Source organism: Onychomys torridus, chromosome X (genome assembly GCF_903995425.1).
Source record: "Onychomys torridus chromosome X, mOncTor1.1, whole genome shotgun sequence".
Lineage (NCBI taxonomy): Eukaryota > Metazoa > Chordata > Mammalia > Rodentia > Cricetidae > Onychomys > Onychomys torridus.
In genome coordinates, this window is record NC_050466.1 from 91,113,209 (window position 1) to 91,138,345 (window position 25,137).

The 25,137-nt window shown below is 43.0% G+C and overlaps 1 protein-coding gene across 2 annotated transcripts in view; it reads right to left on the reverse strand.

The window, feature by feature from the left end:
• Positions 1–3,103: 3,103 nt before the first annotated feature.
• Positions 3,104–25,137, reverse strand: part of Hdac8 (histone deacetylase 8) — a 219,949-nt gene continuing 197,915 nt past the window's right edge. For both annotated transcript variants that reach the window (XM_036175202.1, XM_036175201.1), the window contains one exon: positions 3,104–4,894. In XM_036175202.1, coding sequence (XP_036031095.1) covers positions 4,886–4,894 — 9 coding nt within the window. In that variant the 3' untranslated portion in view covers positions 3,104–4,885. The remainder of the gene's footprint in view (positions 4,895–25,137) is intronic.

Genomic DNA, 25,137 nt, shown 5'->3' on the forward strand with positions numbered 1-25,137 from the left:
GTCTCTCTGGCCTCACATCTTAGGTTTTGTCGTTGTTATTAGAATTTTTTTTAAAGTGGAGAGTGTAGTATAATGCAACATAGTTCAACAGTGATCAGCATTCTTCATATTTTGTTTTGTCTCCCTCAGCATACACTTTCTCCTCCAGAGTATTTAAAACTGAACCCAAGATATATTATTTCACATGTGAACACTTTTCCTTGGATCTGTAGCAGATGAAACTTAAAAAAACAAAAACAAAAACAAAAACAAAAAAACCCCTAACCCAACATGTTGTTATTGTGCTTTGCAGCTTGTTGACAGTTTTTCCCTTCCTTTCACACTTTCCTCTCTCCTGCCTCCCTTCTATTTCTTTTCTTCTTTCCCATTCTCATTTTTTCGTGCCTTTTTTCTTTTGGAGATAGTCTCTAGTGCAGACTGGCCTTAAACTCACTATATCCCTAAGGATGGCTTTGAACTCCTGCTGGGATCGCAGGAGTGCTCCACTGTGCAGGGTTTATGCAGTGCTGGAGGTTGAGCCCAGGTTGCACACATGTTAGGCAAGCCCTCTATTATCTCAGCTACCCCCTCAGCCCTCTTTCCCCCCTTTTCCTTTCCTTTCCTTTCCTTTCCTTTCCTTTCCTTTCCTTTCCTTTCCTTTCCTTTCCTTTCCTTTCCTTTTCTTTTCTTTCTTTTTCCAAGTGATTCTCCTGCCTCAGCCTCTTCGGTAAGTGGGGCTATAGGCACGTACCTGAGTTTGTTATTGTTATTGTTATTGTTATTGTTGTTGTTATTATTAGTGTGTGTGTTCCCTCCCTGGAGGGAGAGCCAGAGAGTATACTTGATAGATAATAAAACTAAGGCTCAGAGAGAGTGGGTTACTTGGACAAGGTCCCAGAGCTAATGAATGTCAGAGAGATGCTCACATTTAGGCAGTATGAGGTGTGTTGCTTGCCAAGGCTCTCCTGGGCAGCTGTGGGCCAGCACTGAGCATGGGGTATAGGACCTGGCAAACACAGCAGCAGAATGGCCGCAGGAACCCTCTGGGAAGGGTTCAGCCGGCTAGCGGCTTCCATTCTGTTTCCTTCTTTCTCCTCACCTTCCTCTTTTTCTATCTTCTCTTTTCTGTTGATTGACAATATTTGATTTTCTAATAAAGAAGTCTTTCTGCCTGAGAAAAAGCCCTTTAAATATAGAATTGGAAATATACTGCTCTCTCTGTGACAGCTCACAATGAATGTAGCAGAGGTACAGCCACTCTCCCCAAAAGGTAAGCTGGCTTGGGGATTTTCCCTTGGCTTTTTTCTTATTTTTAAATTTTATTTATTTACTTTTTCAGGGACCAGGTAATACATTCACATGGTTAAAAAATCAGAAGGTACAAAAAGAAACAGTGCAAGTCTACCTCACTCTTCCCTAGTCACTTGCCACCTGCTTTCACTGCCTGGAGGCAACTCAAGTGTCCCAGTTTCCTGTGTGTTTTTTCAAAGATGTTTTATGCAAATACATGCATATCCAATATATATATATATATATATTTTCTTTTCCTTCAGTGGTGGGAATTGACTCCAGGGCTTTACACACATATATTCTTTTTAAGATGGCTGTTTTTCTTAACCCTCAAGTTGTAGACACACCCTAAAGTCTTCCTATAGTCTTTCAGGCCCTGGCATGTGCTTGTGAGCCAATGGAAGCCCTCATATGCACAGTGTTTGGGCTTTTTCACGCAGGCTCTCAGATAGCCCAGGCTGGCCTTGAACTACTGCCTCTACCTCTCAAGTACTAGATTATAGGCACGTGCCCCTACTCAGTTTTTGAGGCTCTTTTCAGATGCTCCTGTCTTTGAAAAGTCAGTAACACCTCACAAGAGCCCATGAAGTACAGAATGAATTTGCTTTACTTTCCACATGAGGGAACAGAGCCAGCGAGGCTGACCACCTTGCTGAAAAGCAGGACTAGTTCATTTATTTGTTTTAGGGTGAGGGCCCAGAAGTAGTGTGTGCCTTGATCCAGCATGGACTTTGTAAGCAATCAGAAAGTTGTTTACTCCAAAGTCACAGTTTAAAAAATATTCTAATTGCACTAGTGTGGGGCCATGGAAAAGCTTGCAGTTCTGGCTAGGGTTGTTCTCTCCCACTCACTACTGGGCAAGCCTCATCGGTTTGTAGCCTCAGTGTCCTCATCTCTAAAGTGGGTATGATAGTACCTATCCAGTAGGAAAGAGGGCATACTTCAAGTAGAAATGACCTATAAGAAGGGGTGCATTCTAATGTTTGCCTCATGGTTCTATCTAGAATCACTGGGTTTGAATTTAGTATTGCAGTAGATAGGTGGACAGCAGTCTTTGGCTGACGAGAGGGCAAGCTCACACTAGTATACACTTGCCTTACCCTGGAGCCCACTTCTCCTGGGGCTGTACTCAGAGCCTTCTGGGCAGTAAGAACAGCCCTAAGGCTGAGCACAAATCTGCACAGTGATAGGTTCCAAATGACTTTGATCTTTCTCTGAGAGGATGAGATAAAGACCGTTTACAAAAATGTAAAATTTATTCTGACAATTTCATACATGTACATAATGTATTTTGATCACATTCACCCCATCACCCTCTTATTCCCCATTCCTCCAATTGAACCCCTTCTAACAAGCCTCTTCTTACTCTCTTTTTTTGGTAACTGACAGTTTAATTAGTGCCGCTCAAACAAGCAATTCATTTTTAGCTTATTACTTTATTTGTGGAACCCAGGGCCTCATGGATAGTAGGCAGGCATTCTACCACTGAGCTATACGCAAGCCTATTCTACTATTGTAAAAATAAAATGTAATTCACTAGAGGAAATCTGAAAAAATAGGGGGAAAAGCTCAAAAGCAAAACAAATCATCTTCTAATTTCCTAGTCCACCAAAGCCATTTCAGTTCATGGTTTGGTGCTTTTCCTCATAGCCATTACTGCCTTCATGCCTTTATAATTCGGAACAGAACAGTTCTTAACCTGCTGTGTTGGTTTTGTGGATGATGGTTCTACCTTAGGGTATTTCAACTTATTTTGTAAATTTTAAGCGATTCCTGGCTTTACCTGTTGTTCTTTTTTACCTAATGTTTTCGTGTCTTTTCTTTCTCTCCTTCCTTCTCCTTCATCCTCTTTTTGATGTGCTAAGGGACAGAACCCAGGGCCCTGTACCTGCTGGGCAAATGCCCTGCCACTGAACTGCACTCCAGGCCAGCATATCCTCTAGGAATACAATACATGACATCCCGGAGGCCCTTGCACTAGAGTTTTCTGAGGCCTGGCAGAAGGTCATCAGCTCAGTAGGTATTTTGGGTCCTCTGTTGGGCCAGAACTGAGGTCGAACTGGCAGTGCCAGCCTAGCCAGAAGAAGGGGTCCCATGGCAAAAGGCTCCCCTGGTACCCCCAGAACCTTTTCCTGTTCTCTCCATATTGGAGGCATATCCTTGACCAGGTCCATTTCCACTGAAAAGGCCACAGGGTACTCGCTAGCCATTGTTTTACCAGGCGGTTGCCTCTCAGGACTAAGGCCTTCACAGGGACGTTGGAGGTAGGTCCCCTTGAAAGGACTAGAATGGGAAGCTGAAAGGGGATAAGCAAACCTTGGAGAGGGCAAACCTCGGCACCTGCCCATTCAGTGCCTCCCCATTCTTTTCATTGTAAGCCAAACTGCCGTAAGCCCGGAGTGGATAACTAGAACAGCGGACATTTGAAGTGACTGGTCCACCAGACACCCTCACTGTTTAATAAAAGCATGGCTAGTCCCAGCTCGGGACACACTCAAGGCTTTCTCACTCCCTTCTGTGGAATGCTCTTGCTTGCTTGGGGGAAATTCAAGTTAAATATCCCTTCAGACATGCTGCTGGGGGCCTGCTGGGCTGTGCCAGTTGCTCTCAGTTTAGTGAGCCCCAGCTTTGTGCATGTGTTTGCTTTCTCTTCCCCTTGCCCAAGGCCAGGACTGGGCTGTGCTTGTGTCTCTTGGGCTTGTCACAGTGGCTGAAAGAACTTAATAAATATTTGCTTATAAAATCATGCTGAATGGTTGTCTTTTCATCACTATTGTATCATGTTTCCAGATGACACCAGCCACTGGTCGTGTGTATCAACAATCTACACTTGAGTTGCAAGTGTCCTGTCTACCCATGGAAATGGCCCCTGAGAGCTCGAGTTCTTATCCCCGAATCCTTGGCAGGACAAGCTCCTCCTCAGAGTACAACAAGCCCCTTTCCTGACATAGAGCCTATAACCCTGCACCTTCTTTTTCGTGGACAGGCCCCAGCATAGGACAGAGCTGATCGTGTGGGCAGAGGACACACGAGTTCCCCATGAGAGTCCAAATTTTACAGTGAGGGTCCTATGTGTGCTGCCAGTGGCAGTGAGAACAATGGGACAGAGCTGAGTTTTTGAAGATTTTATTAGAAACAACTTGGGTGCATAATGCTAAAACATAAGTCTGCTGATAGCCCTCCCCCACATAACTCTACCTAGATGGCCCTGGGGACCAAACTTGCCTGTCTGCTGCCCACCACCCAATCCCACTTTCTTGCAACTTCTAACTTGTCCCCTTTAATAAGATAAAAATACCCCCTCCCCAACTTGCTTAAAAATAACTTTGAAAGATTAAAAATTGGATTTGTGGGTATGCTTTAAAACAAACACTTTAAATGTTGGATATCTTCCTCTTCCCCCTAGGCCTGGCTCTGGGGTGCCGCCTCCTTACCCCAGGAGGCCAGCTGCCACTTGGTGCCCCTTGGAAATTTTCAGGAAGTAATTTCTTCCAAATTTCCCCTGCAGTCACAAATTCCACAAACTGCTTGCATCAACACACTGTCTTCATTATAGGCACTGCTTCCCAGCTCTGCAAAGAAACCTGATCCCTTTTTGTCAGCTAGACCACATGCTTCAGATTCCCTGCAAACAGGAGAGAAAACAGAATTCAGATTCAGGTAACATAACATATATGAATGACATACCTCAATAGAGCTGTGGAGAAGAAAATAAGTAGTTATATTTTGGGGCCAGTTCTCTTGCTGAGCTTGGGAATGCGGTGACCCTTTTTATGTGAATAAACCTTAAATGATGAGAGACAAAGGACCTAGATACCCCTGTCATCCTAGAAAGCAGTATACAAATCAGCAGGGTTTTGGACCACCAGCTGACTGATGATATGGGGTGGGTCCAGGCCAAACCAGAACTACCATGCAGCTGATCCCAGCTCCATCACCAGTCCAGATTTATGAACAAAACAAATGGTTGTTTTTACACACACACACATACACTCTCATGTGCACGTCCAGGTTACACTTTTCAGAGTTAATAGTTAACTGCATCAAATCTTCTTCTACCCCAACCTTCTGTACTTCTTAACAGGGCACAACCCTTCTGGCATTTTCTCTTGTGGGTACCTATGCAGTATGGAGTAGTGGGCCTTCTCTTTCCCTCAGGCCCAAGAGTTCTCTTGGAAAAGCACTACACAGGAGCAGGCTCTAAATGTGATCAGTTTCAGCCAGGTGGTGGTGGCAGCGGTGGCGGCGGTGGCGGCGGCGCATGCCTTTAATCCCAGCACTCAGGAGGCAGAAGCAGGCGGATCTCTGTGAGTTCAAGGCCAGCCTGGTCTACAGAGTGAGTTCCAGGAAAGGCTCAAAGCTACACAGAGAAACCCTGTCTCGAAAAAACAAAACAAAACAAAACAAAAACCAAGAAAAAAAGTTTCTTCACTTGGTCCTTGGTCAGTCTTCTCCTTGTTCGATTTCCTTGAGTAGAAACACCAGAGTCCAAATTCTACTGCATGTTTGTCCTTAGAAACAGGAAGAATACTGTTCTCCTTTGAGTTCCAAAATTTAGCACAGTGTGCCTCACAGCAGCAAGTACACAGTAGATGGAGAATGATGGATGAGTGGAAGAGAAAGGAGAGAAGGACGTAATCAGAAAAAAAAAAAAAACAAACAATAGTTGCTTTTCTACTTTAAAGAAAATCTTATTTAGTGTTTGGTGCTGGGATCAAATCCTGATCCCTGTGCATGCTAGGATAGTGTTCTATGGTTGAGTTCTACTTCAGTTATTTAAAAATTAATCTATAGTAAAATTGACTTTCTTCAATGCACAGAGCTGATTCTGAACACATATACATGTTAATGACACAGATGTTTCCTGACCCCTAAGGCCTTCAGTGCCATCCTTTTGCAGTCACATCCTCCTGCCTACCTGGCAGCTGCTGATGTGTTCTGTCATTATAGTATTGTCTTTTCAAGAATGCTATATAAGAGCCAGGCGGTGGTGGCATACACCTTTAATCCCAGTACTTAGGAGGCAGAGCCAGGCGGATCTCTGAGTTCGAGGCCAGCCTGTGCTACAGAGTGAGTTCCAGGACAGGCTCCAAAACTACACAGAGAAACCATGTCTTGAAAAAGAAAAAGAAAAGAAACAAATAACCCCCCCCCCCAAACGAATGCCATATAAATAGAATGAAGCAGTGCAGATCTATAGGAAGTTGTAAATATCAGCAACAACAAAAGCTACAGTATGGGGAGGGCCCATGCAGCCTTCACCAGGTTTTTTCCAGTTAGCACCTTACATGATTGTTATTCACATCAAAACTAGGAAGTTGACGTTCACATAATTCATAGATAATATTTGTATTTCATGAGTCTGACATGTACTTGTATGTTAATAAGTATGCAGTTCTATACAATTTTATCACAAGTGTAGATTCACGTAATCTTTATTCCAAACATGATTCAGAACTATTGCATCACAATATAACTCTTTCCTCTTGCTACCCATTTAAAATCTACTCATTCCCATCCTGCCCACTTCACCTTCTCTAAGCCCTGACAACCATTAATGTTTTTCCATCTCTAGAATAGTTTCATTTCCAGAATGTTATATAAATGGACTATTAGAGTACATAAACTTTCGTGACTGGCATTTCACTCACTGTACTGCCCTTAAGATCTATCCAAAGGGGGGAGAGAGAAGGAGATAAGGCTGAATATGAACAATAGATAGGATACATATGTATGAAAATGCCAGTGAAACACATTACTTTGTATAATTAATAAGTGTAAAAAACCCATCAAAGTTGTGCTCATGAAATACCTGTGCATGTGTAATAGTCTGTTTAACTACCATCCACTGAAGGACAACTGAGCTTTTTGGCTATTATGAATAAAGCTTCTATAAACATTCACATACAAGGTTTTGTGTGAACATAGTGTACATTTAATTGTCTTTTTTTTGAGGCAAGTTTTCTCTGTGTAGCCCTGGCTGTCCTGTAACTCTCTCTGTAGACCAGGCTGGCCTTGAACTCAGAGATCTGCCTCTGCCTCCCTAATACATTTAGTTTTATAAGAAACTGCCGAAGTGTTCTTCAGAGTCACTGTGCCATTTATGCTCTTACCAGGGAGCTGGTAGGGATCTAGGTTCCCCACACCCTTGGCAGCATGCAGAGTTGTTTGTTTTGCCTATTCTGGTGGGTATATAGTGGTATCTCGTTGTCATCTCCCTTTGATGTCTCCTAATAGCTAATAGTCTTAAACATCTTTTATGTGTTAATTGGCTATTTGTATATCCCCTTTTATGTTTTATGTCCATTCTTTAATTTGTAGTTTTTCTACTGTTGAGTTTGGAGAGCTCTTTGTATATTTTAGATACAAATCTGTTGTTGGGTATATGATTTTGCAAATATTTTATCTCAGTACATTTGTTATCTCTTCGTTCTACTAACAATTCTTTTGCAAAGCTAAAGTGAATTTTGATGAGGCCAAATTCAACATTTTTTTCTTATATTTTGGGTCATATTTTTGGTGTTTGAAACGAACTCAAAATCCTTGGACCATGCCTGATTCCTCACGTCTTGGTTCATGCCCCCCCCCCTTATGTCTTCTGGGTTGCCAAAGCTAACTTCAAGATGTGTCTGAGTTCTGTCTCCTTTCTCTTGTGCCATCTTAACCTTTGCCTCATCTCTTTATTCAGGTCACTGCCTCAGCCTCTTCATGGACGCTTTGACTGTAGGGCTGCTTCTTGGTCACTGCTAACTGTGGTCATACCCTCTAGAGCTAAGAAACTCCATCTGGGAGGAAAGCCTAAAGCCTTATCCTAGACAGGACTCTATAACATAGACTCTGTCCATACATGTGACCCTCTGCTGAGGACAGTCCACAGAGGGCCCCACTACTAAAGCAAGGATCTCTCCATCTGTAAACATAGCCAGTGCTTGGGGAATAAATGAATCCATGAAAGGATAAGACTTTGTGTCACTGATTTAGCAACATATGACCACAGAGAGGAAAGGTGGATGTTGAATTACTATTACGCCTGAATTACTCTGTCATTACATTTGGAGGCAAATAAGTAAAACCACAGAAATAATTGCCACCGAAAGTTTATGATGAACAACACTGAATTTGGGTAACAATAAACATGTAAGCATAAATAGTGTCCATTGTTTTTCTCCTGATGTCCAACTTTTCTCTTTTTTTGTTTTTGTTTTTGTTTTTTCGAGACAGGGTTTCTCTGTGTTGCTTTGTCCCTTTCCTGGATCTCGCTCTGTAGACCAGGCTGGTCTTGAACTCACAGAGATCCACCTGGCTCTGCCTCCCGAGTGCTAGGATCAAAGACATGCGCCACCACCGCCCTGCAATGTCCAGCTTTTCTAGCAGTGGGTGGTAGTCTGAGAAAATTCTAAAGGCTAACATAGTTTGAGGCCTGGGAAAGTGTAAGAGAAAGTTGCAAATACAACTAACTCAGAGACATCTTGAGATCAGGCTTCATATGGGGGGGTGGGCAAACCTAAATGCCAAGAGAGTCAGAGAATCTATTGCATGTGAGCAAAATCTATCTAGGGCAAGAAGACATGGAGCTGCTATGATGCTTTTATCATTTTCCCACCTTGACTCATGACCAGTATAATAAATAGTTTCATGCTGGGTGTGGTAATACACACCTCTCATCTCAACACTTGGGGTCAGAAGTAGGCAAACCTTCCCATTCTAGGCCAGCCTGGTCTAAATAGTGAATTCCAGGGCAACTAGTGATACATAGTTAGACCCTGACTCAAAACCAGTTTCCTTTTTGCTCAACTACTATAAAAATTAAGAAAACAGCTGGGCGGTGGTGGTGCACGCCTTTCATCCCAGCACTGGGGAGGCAGAGGCAGGTGGATCTCTGTGAGTTTGAGACGGCCTGGTCTACAGAGTGAGTTCCAGGACAGGCTCCAAAGCTACACAGGGAAACCCTGTCTCGAAACCCCCCCCCCCCAAAAAAAAAAACAAAAACAAAAACAAAAAACCAAAAAAAACAAAAAAGAAAAAAAGACAACCAAAACAGTGTGAGTGTGAGTGGAAACCCATGCTTGGCCTAGAGTAAGACATACAAATGGGAGGGTCAGGGCTTGTGGCAAACAACATATACAAACTTGCCAAGTGGATCTAGCCATTTGTTACTAGGTAGGCCCACATGCCCCGTGGGTCTGTATTTTTTCAGAAATGCACATTTTAATGCAAAGTTTCCACAGTGGTAAATGTGGGTCACTTTTGGAAGCGAGATGTAGTTTCTGGCCTGTTTCTAATTTCTAGTCTACACTCAGGACACTCCATTTCCTTCTCAATATTCTGGTTTGGATAATTAATTATACTAAGCCTTCACCTCTGATATACAAGAAGACCTGAGCCATGACTCATGAGACCTGGGTTGTTTTGATTATTTGGTCGATTCTTTCTAGTTTTCTGAGATCAAGTCTCAGAAATGTAGCCCAGACTGGCCTCCAACTGAAGATTCCCGTCTCAGCCTCCCAAGTCCTGTGATTACAGGATGTACTACCACTGAAAGATTCATTTGCTTACCCAGTTTTTCACTGAACACTATGTAGTAGTTCCCTTGTGCTGTGTCCCTTGCTAGGTGCTAGTATATATTTTTCTTAGTCTTACTTTTTTCAGTTAATAGACTTAGAGCAGTTTCAGGTTTCCAGAAAGACTGAGCAGGAAGTACCCAACTAATGCAAAATATAATAGAGGAGAGGAACATAGAAGTGCTTTCCATATTTCCTGTAAGCACAGTTGATCTATTCACCTACTGAAAGGCATCTTGCTTACTTCCATGTTTGGATGATCATGAATAAAGCTGCTATAAACACTCATGTGCGAGGTTTTTTTTTGTTTTTTTGTTTTTAATGGATATGAGTTTTAACTTATTTGAGTAGATACCAAGGAAGCAATTGCTGGATCATATAGTAAGACTGTTTACTTAGCTTTGGCACAAACTGGTAAACCATCCTCTCAAATGGCTGCACTATTTTACATTCTCACCAACAAAGACTGAGAGGCCCTATTACTCCATGTCCCCTCCAGCCCTTGGTGTTGGCAGCATCTGTTCTAATAGGTGTGCAGTGCTACATTGTTGCTTTAATTTGCAGTTCCTTTGTGGCACACAATGTTGAAAATCTACTCATACAATTTCTTGCCATCTGTATATCATCCATGAGCTTCTTTTCACATCTTTTGCCATTTCCAAGTTGGGTTCTTAGTTTTCTTAATGTTGAACTGGTTCTTTATAGAGTATATATATTTCTCCAGTCTGAGACTTGTCTTCTATGATGATTTGGTCTTCTTTAATATAGACCAGTGTTGTCCAAAAGAGCTTTCTGGAAAGGTGGACATGTTCTGCCACCCACTGAGGTAGCTGGTAGTCAGTAGCGAGCACTTAGAATATAAAACAGACCATTGGTGTTTTTGTTTTGTCATGGCACTGAACAGAGGTTTGATTTCTTCCTCTGTTTACAACTTTCCTCTTCAATCCATTATCAAGTCCTGTGGATTCCAATTCCAAGAGTGATAACAAGGCCAGGTGGTGGTGGCACACACCTTTAATCCCAGCACTTGGGAGGCAGAGGCAGGTGGATCTCTGTGAGTTTGAGGCCAGCCTGGTCTACAAAGCGAGTTCCAGGACAGCCTCCAAAGCTACAGAGAGGGTTGGGGATTTAGCTCAGTGGTAGAGCGCTTGCCTAGCAAGCGCAAGGCCCTGGGTTCGATCCTCAGCTCCAAAAAAAAAAAAGCTACAGAGAAACCCTGTCTTGAAAAAAAAAAAAAACAACCAAGAGAGAGAGAGACAGAGAAAGAACAAATCCTTGTGCTTCCTCCCCCTTCACTACTGTTCCATCTCTGAACCACTACCACTACTACCCTTTGCATGGAGAGCTCTTGTAGCTTCAAAGCTGGCTCCTGGTTTCTTTCCCTGTCCCCTATACTCAACTATGTAGCAGCCACGGTATTGAATTAGTGCTCAGGTCAGACCTCCTCAGTTCTAGCCACATGGGCTTCTTTGTGTGGTCTGAACACGAGTCTCCCTTTACAAGGCATCCCCTTCCTCCAAACTCGCCATTCATTCATTCTCTCTGGATGCTGTCCGTAGACAGTCTAATTTTTGACCCTCTTATCACTCTGTCGCCTCGAGCCTACAGGTTTCAACCCAAAAGTCACCTCTGCGAGGCCTTAGGAACACCCACGTTAAACAGCCCTTTTCTGCCATGTGGTCCTGTTTTATTTTCACTGATGTACTTAGCACACTACAAGCATCTGTGCTTCTTTACCTGCTGTCAGCCCGTCTCTCCTCACAGGCTCTGTGCAGGTGGCAACTGTATCCATCATGCCCACTGTTGTCAGCATCCTTTACAGAGTCCGGCACACAGCAGGGCTTCAAGACCCAGGCACGGAACTAATGTCTGGAGAGCCACAGGGCAGATATCTGAGAAATCATCGTAAGAATGATGGTTCCTGGGAAGTTGCTGTCTAGGCTGTCCTGTAGATATTAGGAATCGCCTGTCCTTACCCCATGGCCCCCTCAGTCTACCGTGGTACACCGCTCTGTACATTCAGTGCACACCTTTACTTGGCCAACAGTGGTCTCTATGCTCAGTTCCAGGGTCACAGAGAAGAGCAAGGCACATTTCTTGCCTTTTAGGAGCACAGCAGTGCAGGGATGTGTAGGACATCACCATCCACAGCAGCAGGGCTACCTGATAAGCATATGTATAGTGCTAAGGGCAGAAAGGGCACAGAAGGTCTCACAGCAGATGGCATCGTGAAGGGCAAAAGGGAAAAATATTGCAGGCAGCAGGAACATAGTAGTAAGTATAAAGACAACCACAAGGTTGTGGCCAGAGCTCAGGATGAAGAGCAAGGAGAAGATCAAAGTGGCTGGGATTTTAGGGAAGAGAGAGGTACTTACATGATCTAGAAGGAGCTTTCTAGTTGATGGAGAGTTGTGAGGGCCTACCTTTTAACTGGGGGCAATGGCAGTCCAACAGTTCTTTTCTTAAACGAAAATTATCACTGCTGAGTCATCCCTCCAGTTCTCCTTTAAGATGGCATCACCTTGTAGCCCAAGATGCCCTGGACCACACTGAGTAGCTGAGACTGGTTCTGAACTTTGAGCAATCTTCTTATCTCAGCCTCCCAAGTGCTAGGATAAGAGACACCACCCCTGGCTCAGTGCAAAGGAATTCTATCCAGCCTTGGGCATGTTGCTGACATGGGTGGCTGATTGAATTTTTAGCTGGTAACTGTCAACTGGATTGCTTGCCTTGGAATGACAGTCTTTCCTGTCATCAGAAAGCCTTTCAATGACACTTCTGCCAAACCACCAATTACCATTTGTCTTTTTCTCACCTGAATTAGAACCTGGGGTTGTGGATTAATCTCACCAGGCTTCTGGCACTGCCAGGCTATCAGCACTTAAAGCACATTACCCTGTGGCTTAGGGTGCTCTGCTCAGCTTGCAAGGCACCACTGCAGGCTCAAATGGAATCGAAGCAATTTCTAAAATAGCCTATGATTCATTTTTTCTCCCCTCCTGTGCCTAAATCTGCTGGCTCCATGTGGAGGGATGGGCACAAGTAACTGTAGAGGTGACATCACAGGAGTGGGCTGCGTGCCTTCCAGGCAGCGTGTGGAGCTGGTCTCAGCAGTTGTCCATCTACTGGGCTGGGTGATTGCCTCCCAGGCATTTGGGAGTCACAGCTCCCAGGTTCTTTTGTCAATGTTCCTTCTCCACATTTTTTTTTCCAGACAAAAATTCTGTGCTGGGAAGTCAAGGATAATGGGAATAACAGAAGTAGGAAGGATAATTCAGCTTTACATCTGTATAATGCTTTAAAGTTTCAAAATGATTTGCTCCACCCAAACACCAGTGGGAAATGGAAGCTGAGATTTTCAGCCTGAACTGGAGACAAACGCTTGCTGTCTTGTACAAAATCTTAGTATCTTCTACTCACTTCAAGGCATATCCCAGTTAGGCCTTGCATGCTACTAGAAGGTCTGAGACTCTCTTCAGCATCTTGGTGTTTCCTAGAAGATGGATTCAAGGGGACACAATGGTCTCTTCTCTATGCCATCCCATGGTAGCCATCAAGTAGTGACAGTCTTACACTGCCAGCTCCTTTTGCACACCCTGGTTTACAGTCCCAGTGGTCCCAAGACCTTTACTAGAGCCAAAGACACGGCCACTAACTATGGAGCCTTGGAGATAGGGTGTGTCATGAACATCTGGATGTGCCACCCACTGCCAGAGTAGCTCAAAGGCCGATAGAGGAAAATCCACAATTCAGGTCATATTAGCCATGCTGTGGATCTTGAAGGGAAGGGCCACTGAGCTATGAACAGCTGAAGAGTGGGGTGGAGGGATTCTTTTCTTGGAGGAGCCATAAAAATAGTTTCTAAGCAGTCTCGTGTTTACTCTGTGATCTTCTAGCACCTGGTCCCAGCATGGCTTGCTGTCCCTGATGTTCTACTGTGAGGCTCAACAGGAGAAATCTATCTCCATCTAGCTTTCCTCCCTTGGTCTTGCCCAGCATCATAGCCACCAAGCTGGATGCCAAAAGGGGTGGCACAGTCTTGCTTGGTCCTCTCACTTTTAGATTAGATTTCAGTGCCACTGTTTTTTTTTTTTTGGGGGGGGGGGATGGAGGCGGAAAGCCACATACCCTCAGCAGGACTGCAGAAGTGGCAGGTACTCCTGCTGCTGTTGGGCTTCATAACTGCCACCACCCCCATCCCCATCCCCCCCAAATGAAGTAATAGGATACAAGGTCAATCGCAGGTATGGTCAGGGTCATGAAACTGTCATCTTTGTAAACCAAGATGCTTATACTCAGTCCATTCTTTCTGATGGAGAACTTGGTGGGAGTAGAAGAGTTAACCCTTGGATGGCTGAATCTGTAAACTGTATGTGGCAAGTGACAGGCAGGCAGAAGAGGCAGCCGGTCACCACCTCCAAATGAGGTTTTTCAGAACTTACTTGTTCTGCTTGCGGGGTGTGTGTGTGTGTGTGTGTGTGTGTGTGTGTGTGTGTACTTGCACACGTGTAAGAAAGTGGATCACCACCTCAGTCTGTTTTAGAGATGTGAATAAAAATCTTGGCTTGGGACTGCTTCCTCTCTGGTTGACTGATTTTTCAATTGATTTGTATTTATTAGCTAATGAAATTAAAGTTGTAAAAATGATAACAGAAACACAATAAATCTCTCCCACAACTGGCTGTTTCTGTGTCACTATGGTGCATTCCTCACTTTGATTACTTCAAAGTCTATTATTTTGTTCTCAATTATTCTGTTTTTCTGGCACTGGAGAAAATCAATTTGTTTTATTTTCTCTTATTCATGCACTCAATTATGCTCTTCGGGCACATTTAATCACTTTGATGTTTTCATTTTATGGCCCGTCTCTAGGCACTTCAGCTGCTTTGCTGCCAACGGGCAAGCAGGACTAATTTGCATGTCACAATAGACTTGAAATTCTAACTCAATTTAGAAATCTTTATGAAATCCCCCTCCAAAATATGCTTGGAGCTGCAAAGAGGCAGAAGGATGTGGGCAAACCAGGAGTCATAAAGATGCTTCCCTTTCTCGAAAGGTTGTGGCATTTTGGTGACGGTGGTGTGGGAATGTCCCCATCCAGGTAAAGCGGATGAGTGCATGGGGCTGCATGTCTGTGGAGTATGCTGCACCTTAGCAGAGAGAATCCTGTAGCAGTTGCCCCTGGGCAACCAGGCCCAGGAACAGGGCCTGTTAACCCTGCAATCAAATGATCCTCAGTGCTGCTGGACCTGGTGCAGAGCTCCCAACCTCAGTTGGTTAATGAGCCTCCCTGCCGACCAAAAGTTGTCAACAGTTAGGCATTCCAGAACCCTGAGAGACTTACCTTATTTTCTCTAGTAATTGCCCACCTTCCTTTTGCCCCTCGATCATTTTAGCACTAGGAGCTGGAGGAAGATGAGTGCAGTATCATTGCTTTAGCATGTGTTTTGGGAAAACAAACACAAAAATGTTTAAACATATTGGGGCTGCTGGCTGCTCTTGAAACAATTTTGACTTGTTTTGTGTGATAATCAGCTTCTCCAAGCAGAAGAAAACAATGTTTATTTCCTCTTCTAAGTTTGAGCACAATCCTCACCTATCCAGGTAGAATCCCATCCCCCCACTCTACATTTGGTTTTCTCACCTACTGAACGGAACTAACAAATTCTCCAGAGACGCTGTACTTCTCAAACTTCAATACTGCCAAGAGTTTCACCATATTTACACATCACAATAGAAACCTTTCTTATATAAACTTATTTTAAAATGGCTTCATCATGAGGAATAATATCTATGAAATTCACAAGTTTCAAGCTGGTGAGATGCCTCAGGAAGTAAAGGTGCCTGCCTCCAGGACTACAACCTGATTCTGATCTCCAGCACCCCTATGATGGAAATAGAGAACCAATTCTCAAAAGGTCTCCTCTGAACACACACATTAAATAAAACTTTTTTTTTGTTTTTTTGTTTTTTGTTTTTTGAGACAGGGTTTCTCTGTGTAGCCATGGCTGTCCTGGAACTAGGCTGGCCTTGAATTCACAGAGATCCTCTTGCCTGTGCCTCCCAAGTTGCTGGAATTAAAGGTGTGCACCACCACTGCCCACCTGGCCATAATAAAATGTTTTTAACTTAAAAAAGTTTCATGTGATATCTGTACTTGGACTATATATTAAAACATATACAATAAACAGACTCAAAGCATCCCTTCCATGTATCTTAAACCCGACTTTTCCTTTCACTTAGATTATTCTTCACCGTACTTTTGTAAACCTTTCCTCACTTCATTAAACTCAGATTTTCAAACACCATTTCCTCAGAAAGACTTTTATTGGCCATGGTCTAAAATGGTGCTCCTTTGAATTATTCAGTAATCAACACTAAATATTTTTATTTGTTCATAGTGTCTCTGTTTCAGTAGAATAGAAGCTCTATGATAGGCAAAGTCTATTTTTCCTAGTCCATATCACTAGTGCCTAGAGCAGCTTTTGGCACAGATTAACACCTAAAATATATTTATTGATGAAGGAAAAGTTGAAATAGAAAATTAGCCTAGAAATATCTTGACTCCTCTCCCACTTCTATTGAATACCAAGGAGACCCACCTACTACTATATCAGTAGAGGTTACTGGGGAGCAGTAAAAAAAAAAAAAAGGACCAACTGTGCTGCAGCAGGAAGGTTGGGAGTTTCAGGCCAGCCTGGGCTACACAGGAAGGCTCTGTCTAAAAACCAAGCAGTACTACTTCCATTCCTGCCAAGGGGTCGTATGAGTGGAGGCCAAATGGGAGCATGATTTTGTATCCTGCTAGGCAACAATGAGGTGCTTCTCTTTGTCCTCAAATTATCAATGCTGGCCCACTATGGAACCCAGACGTTTTATTTGATTACACGTTTTTTTTTTTTTTTTTTTTTTTTTAGGGAACTATACCTAAATATATTTCAGTAGGAGCTAGGCCTTGGTGGCACAGGACTGTAATTCCAGCACTGGTGTAGGCTGAGGCAGGAGGATTGTAAATTCAAAGCCTGCTTGGGCTACATAAGAAGTTCAAGTTTAGCTTGGGCAATTTAATATGACCCTATTATGGCTTAACTACATCTGGAAATAACTAAAACCGAAGTGGATAGGAACACTTGTTAGGGATTTTTTTCTTAATTAAATCATTTGAAGTGGGAAGATCCATTTCTAGTCTGTATCTTTTAAGGTGGGAAGATCTTTTTTTTGTTTGTTTGTTTTTTGTTTCTTCGAGACAGGGTTTCTCTGTGTAGTTTTGTGTCTTTCCTGGAACTCACTCTGTAGCCCAGGCTGGCCTTGAACTCACAGACATCCACCTGGCTCTGCTTCCCAAGTACTGGGATTAAAGGGAATGGAGTTATATTTTTTAATAGTTCTAGGTATTTTCTTGAAAAATTCCTTTAGATTTTTGAAATAAGCCATCATTCATAAAAAATAGAAATAATGTTATTGTTCCCTTTCTGATCTATATGTTTTTTAAGATTTTTCCTTTTCTTGCCTTATTGTACTGGCTAGGAATCCCAGTACTATCTTGAATAAGAGTGGCCAAGATTAGACATCTTTGCCTTGCTCTGGAGCTTAGAGGGAAAACATTCCATTTCATTATTCAGTATCATAGAGCAGTACATTTTTGTAGATTAAGGTTTTTTTTGTTTTTGTTTTTTACATTTTCCCCTGTTAAGTTGAGGCAGGGAGACACAGTGGCATATTCCTGTAATGTAAATACTCATGAGGCAGAGGCAAGAGGGTTACCACAAATTCCAGGTCAGTCTAGTCCACATAGAGAGTTCTAGAACAGCCAGGACTACATAGCAAAACCTGTCTTGGGCTGGAGAGAAGGCTCAGTGTGTAAGTCATGAGAACTCCAGTTCAGATTTCCAGAGTCTGCATAGCATACATCTGTAATCCCAGGGCTCCTACTGTGAGGTGGGAAGCAGAGACAGAAGCCCTGGAAACTCAAAGGCCAGCTAGCCTGGCAGATGTGGCAGTGAACAGAGACCCTGTCTCAAACAAGGTATAGTCTGACCAACATATGTGTGCTGTACACACATGTCTCTGTCTCTCAGTGTGTCACGTAGACACATGCACACAGACTGAGACAGAGAGCACCTTCCTCAAAACGCACAAACAACAACAAAAATTTTCTTTTCTCTTTTCTGTAAGAGATAATATAGAATTGGTGTTAATTCTTCATTTCAGTAGAATTAGAATTATCCAGTGAAGCTATGTGGGCCTGGAGAGTTTTCTTTTGCAAGAGGTTTATAATTTCTATGTTGATATTACTATGGTTAGAAAATACATTCTATGTAATTTCAATTATTTTCAATTGGTTGAGATAAGTTTTATGGCTGAGCATATGGTCCTGTCTTGGTATATGTTCCTTTAGTACTTAAAAAATGTACATTCTGTTGTTTGGGGTAGTCTATAAATGTCAGTTAAAGCCTATTCATTGGTAGCACTGTTGAGCTCTTCTATATTCTAACTCTTTTCTATCTACTAAACTGGCTTATGAGAAAGGGATGCCAAAGTCTCTAACTCTAATCATATACTTTTTTTTTCTTTGCTGAAATGAGGGTTGAACCAAGACCTTACACATGCTAGGCTAGCACACTGCTACTGGGCTATCTTCCCAGCCTTAGTGATGGAGCTTCTATTTCCCAGTACAACCATATCCGTTTTGCTTCATGTATTTCAAGACACTGATGTTTGAAGCATACACATTATGGATTGCTATATCTTGGTAGATTGATACTTTTATGATATGTTACAAAATGTTAATGAAGAACATAAAAATATAGCTGTATATGGTGGCTCACACCTGTCATCCCTGCTGTGTGGGAGGCTGAGGCAGGAAGAGTGAAGCTCAAGGCTTGCTTAGGCAACCTAGCAATATTCTGTCTCAAAACAAAAAAAGTGAAAATGGATGAAGATGTAGCTTGGCGGTATAGTGGTTGCACTAGCATGCATAAAACATGCATAAAGTTCAATCTTCAGCACTGCAAAATTAATGGAAAAAGAAGAAAATCCAAATCTAAAAGTTGAGACATGCTATATTTATAGGTTGGAAGATGCAGCATAGTAAAGATGTCAATTATATTCAAAGAAGTATAGGCTTAACACAAGTCCTTTCTAACTCATCAAAATTACTTTATAGAATTAGACAAGGTTATTCTAAAGTTCATACGGAAAAGCAAAAGAACTGGTTTAGCTTCATTTTTGCTTACATTTATTTATCTAGTGTGCAGATGCATGTGTATATATGTGTGCATGGAGGTCAGGATTACTTGCAGGAGTCAGTTCTCCTTTTGAGTAGATACATAGGTCACAGGGATTGAATTCAGGTCATCAGGCTCAGTGACAAGAATCTTAAACTCCTGAGACATTTGACCAACCCTAACTAATTTCTTTTTTGAGACATAGTCTCACTATGTAGCAAATTCTAGCATTGTATCATCAATACAATGCTTCATGAGTGCTGGGATTGCAGGTGTACACAGCAACATCTGGCCTTTATCTAAAATGATTTTGAAAAGAAGAAACTATGAGGAATCCTTCTACCTGATCCTAGGATTTATTATATAGCTATGGCACTCATGACCATGGAGGAACAGACTTACACATCAGTGGAGCAGAAGACCAAACCCGGAGAGACTGAAATGGCTGCTTTGGAGTGTATGGGCATTTTGGAAAAGGAAACATTTGCATTTTCTACTCTTTTGCAGGACAAAAGAGGATTTATATTTTGTCAGACAAAGGATAATCTGGTTTTCAAGATAAATGGAATCCTCTAGAATTCCTAGAGGTACCTAGAGGAAATGGCACCTGAAACATACTCACCCTCTAGTCCATTTCTGAAATGGTCTATAGGTTTGGTAGCCATATTTTATAATCTGAAATTGGAAAATAAGACCTTAAACTAAAGATTAAAGTTTTTGTTGACTTTTTGGACAGGCTACATAACTGCTCCACTACTGAGCTGTCTCCCTAGATCTTACTGTCTTTTTCGCTAAACAAAATACATGTTACTTTTTTTTCTGACTGTGAAACAATATATATTCATGCTAGAAACTTTGAAAATACAGAAAAAGAATAGAGGAAAGAAAAATTACCCACAATTCTAATCCTTGATAACTACTGTTAAAATACTTTGGCAAAGTATCATGCAAGATGAAGATAGCTGGATATTGTGGCACTGGCCTGTAATCCTAGCCACTGGGGAGGCTGAGGCAGGAGGATCATGAGTTTGAAGCCAGCCTGGGCTACAGTGAAACACTGTCTCAAAAAAGTTATCACTGAAGATAACAACTGCTATCATTCTTTTGGATGCTTTTCTGTACATAGCCACATACTCACACATTCATTATATGTATTTGTAAAATTGAGACTCGATGGTTAAACCATTTTGTTTTTACTTAACATATAATACTTGTCTCACCAAATTATTCCCAAAATTTTTCTTTGTAGTTGGCTGCAACACATTTTTCCACATAAAAATACTAGATGGAATTAACATTATGCCTTAATTCAGTATATAAAAACAGAATTTATGGGGTTGGGGATTTAGCTCAGTGGTAGAGCGCTTGCCTAGCAAGCATAAGGCCCTGGGTTCGGTCCTCAGCTCTGGAAAAAAAACCCAGAATTTATTATGAACAGAATAAGGTATTTTAAAAGCATGGGTGTGTAAAACTAGGCTCCCTCCACTGGCAGCTTCCAAGTCCTAGTTTATGTCTACTTAGGAAACCCCAGAGTCATCTGTGGTGATATTATATCCCCCAATATATTAGGTACCCCAATAAACTTATCTGGGGTCAGAGAACAGAACAGCCACTAGATAGAGGCCAGAAAATGGTGGCACACACACCTTTAATCCTAGCATTCCAAAGGCAGAGATCCATCTGGATCTCTGTGAGTTCAAAGCCAGAAACAGCCAGGCATGGTGACACACCTTCAATCCCAGGAAGTGATGGCAGGAAGCAGAAAGGTATATGTGAGGACCAGGAACTAGAGGACTGTTAAGCTTTTAGGCTTTTGAGCAGCAGTTCAGCTGAGATCCATCTGGATGAGGACTTAGAGGATTCAGTTTGAGGAAACAAGATCAGCTGAGGAACTGGCAAGGAGAGGTTGGCTGGCTTGTTCTGCTTCTCTGATCATTCAGCATTCACCCCGATACCTGGCTCAGGTTTGATTTTATTAATAAGACCTGTTCAGATTAGTCTACAGTCATCTTCCTTCTTCCCTTGTCTGTGATCCTCTCTTTATAAGTGACCTACCTCCAAGGGCTGGTAACACCCTTTACATACCACTTCTCAGCTCTAGTCCAGGTTTATGCAGGGCCACCTTTAGACTACAACATCATGATCCATCTCAAACATGACTATATCGTGTTATATTCTCATTCCAGAACCTAGAATGGCTTCTACTTTTTCTGTATGTGATCTAGACTATTCAGCCTGAAATTCAGTCCTGTCAGCTCTGCTCTCATGCTTCTGAGATTCCCTTGCAGACCATCAAATTCGTACTCTGCTCTCTTCAAATCCTCCAGCCTTCAGAAAGTAATGTCCCTCAAGTTTTACTCTCAGCTGCTTCTATGCAGTGTCAGCCCCACGATATCCTCATCCATCCAAGGGGGTTCCGTTTTGTGTCTTCACCCAGATTTCTCAATTATTCACTGGAAGCAGAGAGCATGTCTTTGGCCACTTCTGGAGCTCATGACACCAAACACGTGGGCGGTTCAAAAATAACTTGATTGAGTTGAGCTTTAAAGTGAAGACAGAATTATACCTCTTAAAATTTAACTGGTTCAGATACATTTTGGGAGCCCATGAAGGGTAGGAAGAGATTATAAAGAGCGATGGGAAAAAGCAGGTAGAATGTGATTAGTAGGCACGTCAAGGCACTGCTGTTAAAGTGGAGGCCAGCCACCAGGCCTGGATTCAAATCTGGAGTTCACTACTTGGTGTTATGTGACCACAAGCATGGTATATTGTGCTTGTAGTTCCCTGCCTCCCTACCCCATAAGGGCATACATGAGATAGCATATGTGAAGTACCCCGCACAATGAGTGTGTGGTACACTTACAGTTAGTTCTTCCTTCATGGTTTTAAGTAGACATTACCAGTTTTCATGAGTAATCTGCCAATGGCCTTCCTTTCACGGTATATTAAATTTAAGCTGCTAATTTATCATAACTTTGGAGGTTAGCCTCCATTTTTTTTTTAGAATTTGAAAAATTTAGCATGACATTTTTGTAACTTATTTTGCAACAATGCCCACAATAAACCTTTCCATTTCTTGTATTCTTTAGTGAAGTAAAGATAGGAGTCTGCTCAATGGGAAAGTGCAAGCAGGTGGCCAGCTCCTGGAGAACAGTGGGGGTGAGGGAGGGATACAAAGAGGGCAGAAAACAGGAAGGGGAGATAAGATGTCACAGAGATCTTTACTCAAAGCCTTGTAAACTGGCTCAGGATTTCCACCGCAATCCTGCTCCAAAGTCCAAGCTCCAAACTGGAAAGCAATGGTTAATCTGTCCTTGGGATCCACTCTGCCTCCTAACCATCTTATGCTTCTCAGACAGCAAGAATGGGTGTGTGGGGAAGCCTCATTTCTATGGCACAGGGTTTCTTCAGGCAGAGCAGAACTGCATTGATTTTAGGGTTCTAGCAGTCCTTGAAGGCTGAGACTCATTGGCAACCCATTGAAGGATGCTGCCTACCTTCAGACTTTAGGCTGAAATAGGGGGCACCTCTTACCTCTTTCTCTATCTCCCCCCCCCCCCCCCCGCACAATAGTTCTCCCAAGAATATTAGCAGCAGATGTGCAAAGGGTCTCAGCATGGGGCTGTGGAACTATAAATTACAGACTAGAGCTGGTGGCCATAGCACACTGGAGGTGGCAGGAGCTGTGGAGCCAGCCAGCGCTGGCTGCGTCTATCCCGTCCTTCTCTACTTAGCCCAGAATGGAGTCCAAAGCTCCAGATTTCAGTTTGGTGGGGCTGATGGAGGCATGGTATGGGAGGAGGTCTGGGGAGCACTAAAAGGCGTGGCTCAGGGGCCAGAACTTTAGGAGTTGCTCATGGACATTTTTCTCTTATTTCCAGGGAGACATGAGAATTTGAGTGCTTTGGATCAGCCACATGGAAGGAGCAGGGTGAGCAGTGTGGGGTAAAAAGGGTTTTCTGGGGGGTGGGGCCATTGAATAAAGCACCTAGGGGTGACAGGGCAATGCTGCCAAGACAGTTTGGGGGAGAGGGACAAAAAAGGCCAAAGAGACTGACTCCTAAGTTCCCACTGAGACAGACCCGGGTTCAAATGCCTGCGCTAGTCCTCAGCATAGTGTGACACACTGGGAGTGGTTAGTAAGGACTTGCTGAGTGAAGGAAGGGGATCATGGCTAAGTCGCTTCCTTTCTGAGCCTTAGTTTCTTCATCTAGAAGAGACATAGTAGCCATTATTCTTAGGATTTTACCTGTGCCTCCTCTCCCCACACTCACACCAGTCTGTTGGTCTCTCTCCAGCCTGCCCTGTAGAGGCTGCTGGACTGTCAGCTCTCTCCAGCAAGGACTGGAAAGGGCTGGTGTACCAAGGCCTTGTTCTTCCTTCTTGTATGTTCCTCCTCTCCCTCTTCTTCCTCCTTTTCTCTTGATCCCACTCATTTTTTTTCTGTAGCCCAGGACAAGTTCTGGGAACCCTATGCTTGTGTCAAAATGTCCCACTTTAATTCTACCACATACAAGTGCACAGTGCACCCTCCCCTCTTTGCAGAGGGTTGAATCTGGCTGAAACATGAAGCTCAGAGCCCCAGGTGGCCCCTACTTGCTTCAAATGCCATTGGTACTACAGAGCAGCCAACCTCCTACCTCTACCCCATTTCCCCATGCAGAGCTAGCTGGGACCCTCTGGGGATTGATCACATCAGCACTGTTCCAACTCTGGAAGGTTCACTATGAGCTAATTCCTCTGGAGTATGTTAACCAGAGGAAAGGCAAACAACGCCAAGCATGTGGAGATGGGGCAAGGACGATTTCACACTAGTAGCCATGAACTGTGTTCAGTCATGCACTCTGTAACGTGGAGTTTCTTGGGAGCAATGAAATGTACCTTTAGGATAGTTCACTGGCACAAGAAGGACAAGAAAACAGACCTTTTTGGTGTCTAAAGTGAGTAGCTTAAGTTGACTCTCTCTGTTTTTATTTTTGTCTTTTTTTTCTTTCATTAAAACTGATGGGCAGAAAAGATGGGTTAGGAGCAGTTTACACTAGCCTCTGCCTTTAGTTCTCCTGTGGCATGTGGAATGCATGCAACTCTGTAAGAGGAATCTTCGTTTGATTTCCAATAGGCTAAAATCGCATTATTTGTGTTTCTAAGGGATGTAGTGAGAAAACAGAAAAACCCAAAACAAAACAAAAAACCCCAAGGCTGAACAAATCAACTAGATAGACATGCCAGGGATAAACTCCCATGCAAAGGGGCTGAATCCATTTACCCACTCCATGCCCTCTCACCTTTCCTAAACAACCTGTGACCTGCACCCGGCTCTGGATTTTAATGGGATGGGGGAGGCACAGTGAGGATCAGCCAGCATCACTGAGGTTTTTTATATGCAAGAACAAATGACAGTCTTGAAGACAGGTTAAGGAAATCTTTCAGAATACAGAAAACTCAAAAAGCCTTTGCACACTGACCATTGTCATGGCAACACACTATCTGATGGCAGCCTGCGTCACTAGGCTGAGGGGCACAGTATCAGTATAGCAGGTTAGCTTGGCCATTTTGAGCAGCATTTGGATTTCTTTCTAGCCTCAATTCTTCTAGGTCGAGCTGAGTTTTTTTTTTTTTTTTCAGTTCTGGACTCATGTGCTTTGTTAATTTGCATGGCTAGGGACACAAAGACTGTATAAAAGGGACAGTGAATGGAAAATCTGAACATTTCTGGTATTGTATATTCACTGTCCTTGCCGCCCACTCTCCTGGCTCCTCGTTCCTTGTTCTTATTGACTTCACATCTCTTTTTCTCCATGTCAGTTCTTTCCTACATTCAGCATTCCCTCCCAACCCAACATGGTGACTCATCAGCCAACCTAAGCTCTCACCAGATCCTTTTCATTCTCTCTATGCTCACTGTAATGTAGAGTGTCCTGGATCTTAGCATTGGAAGGAACCCTCTCCCAAGGCAGGAGCCCTTCTAGCCAAATGATCCTTTACTCCCCTCACTCCATCTGTAATGACAGTTCCCATTCTCTTCTGAACACCCTGTTCCACTTTGGACAGCTCTAATTGTTCTAAACTCCTCCTCCTCC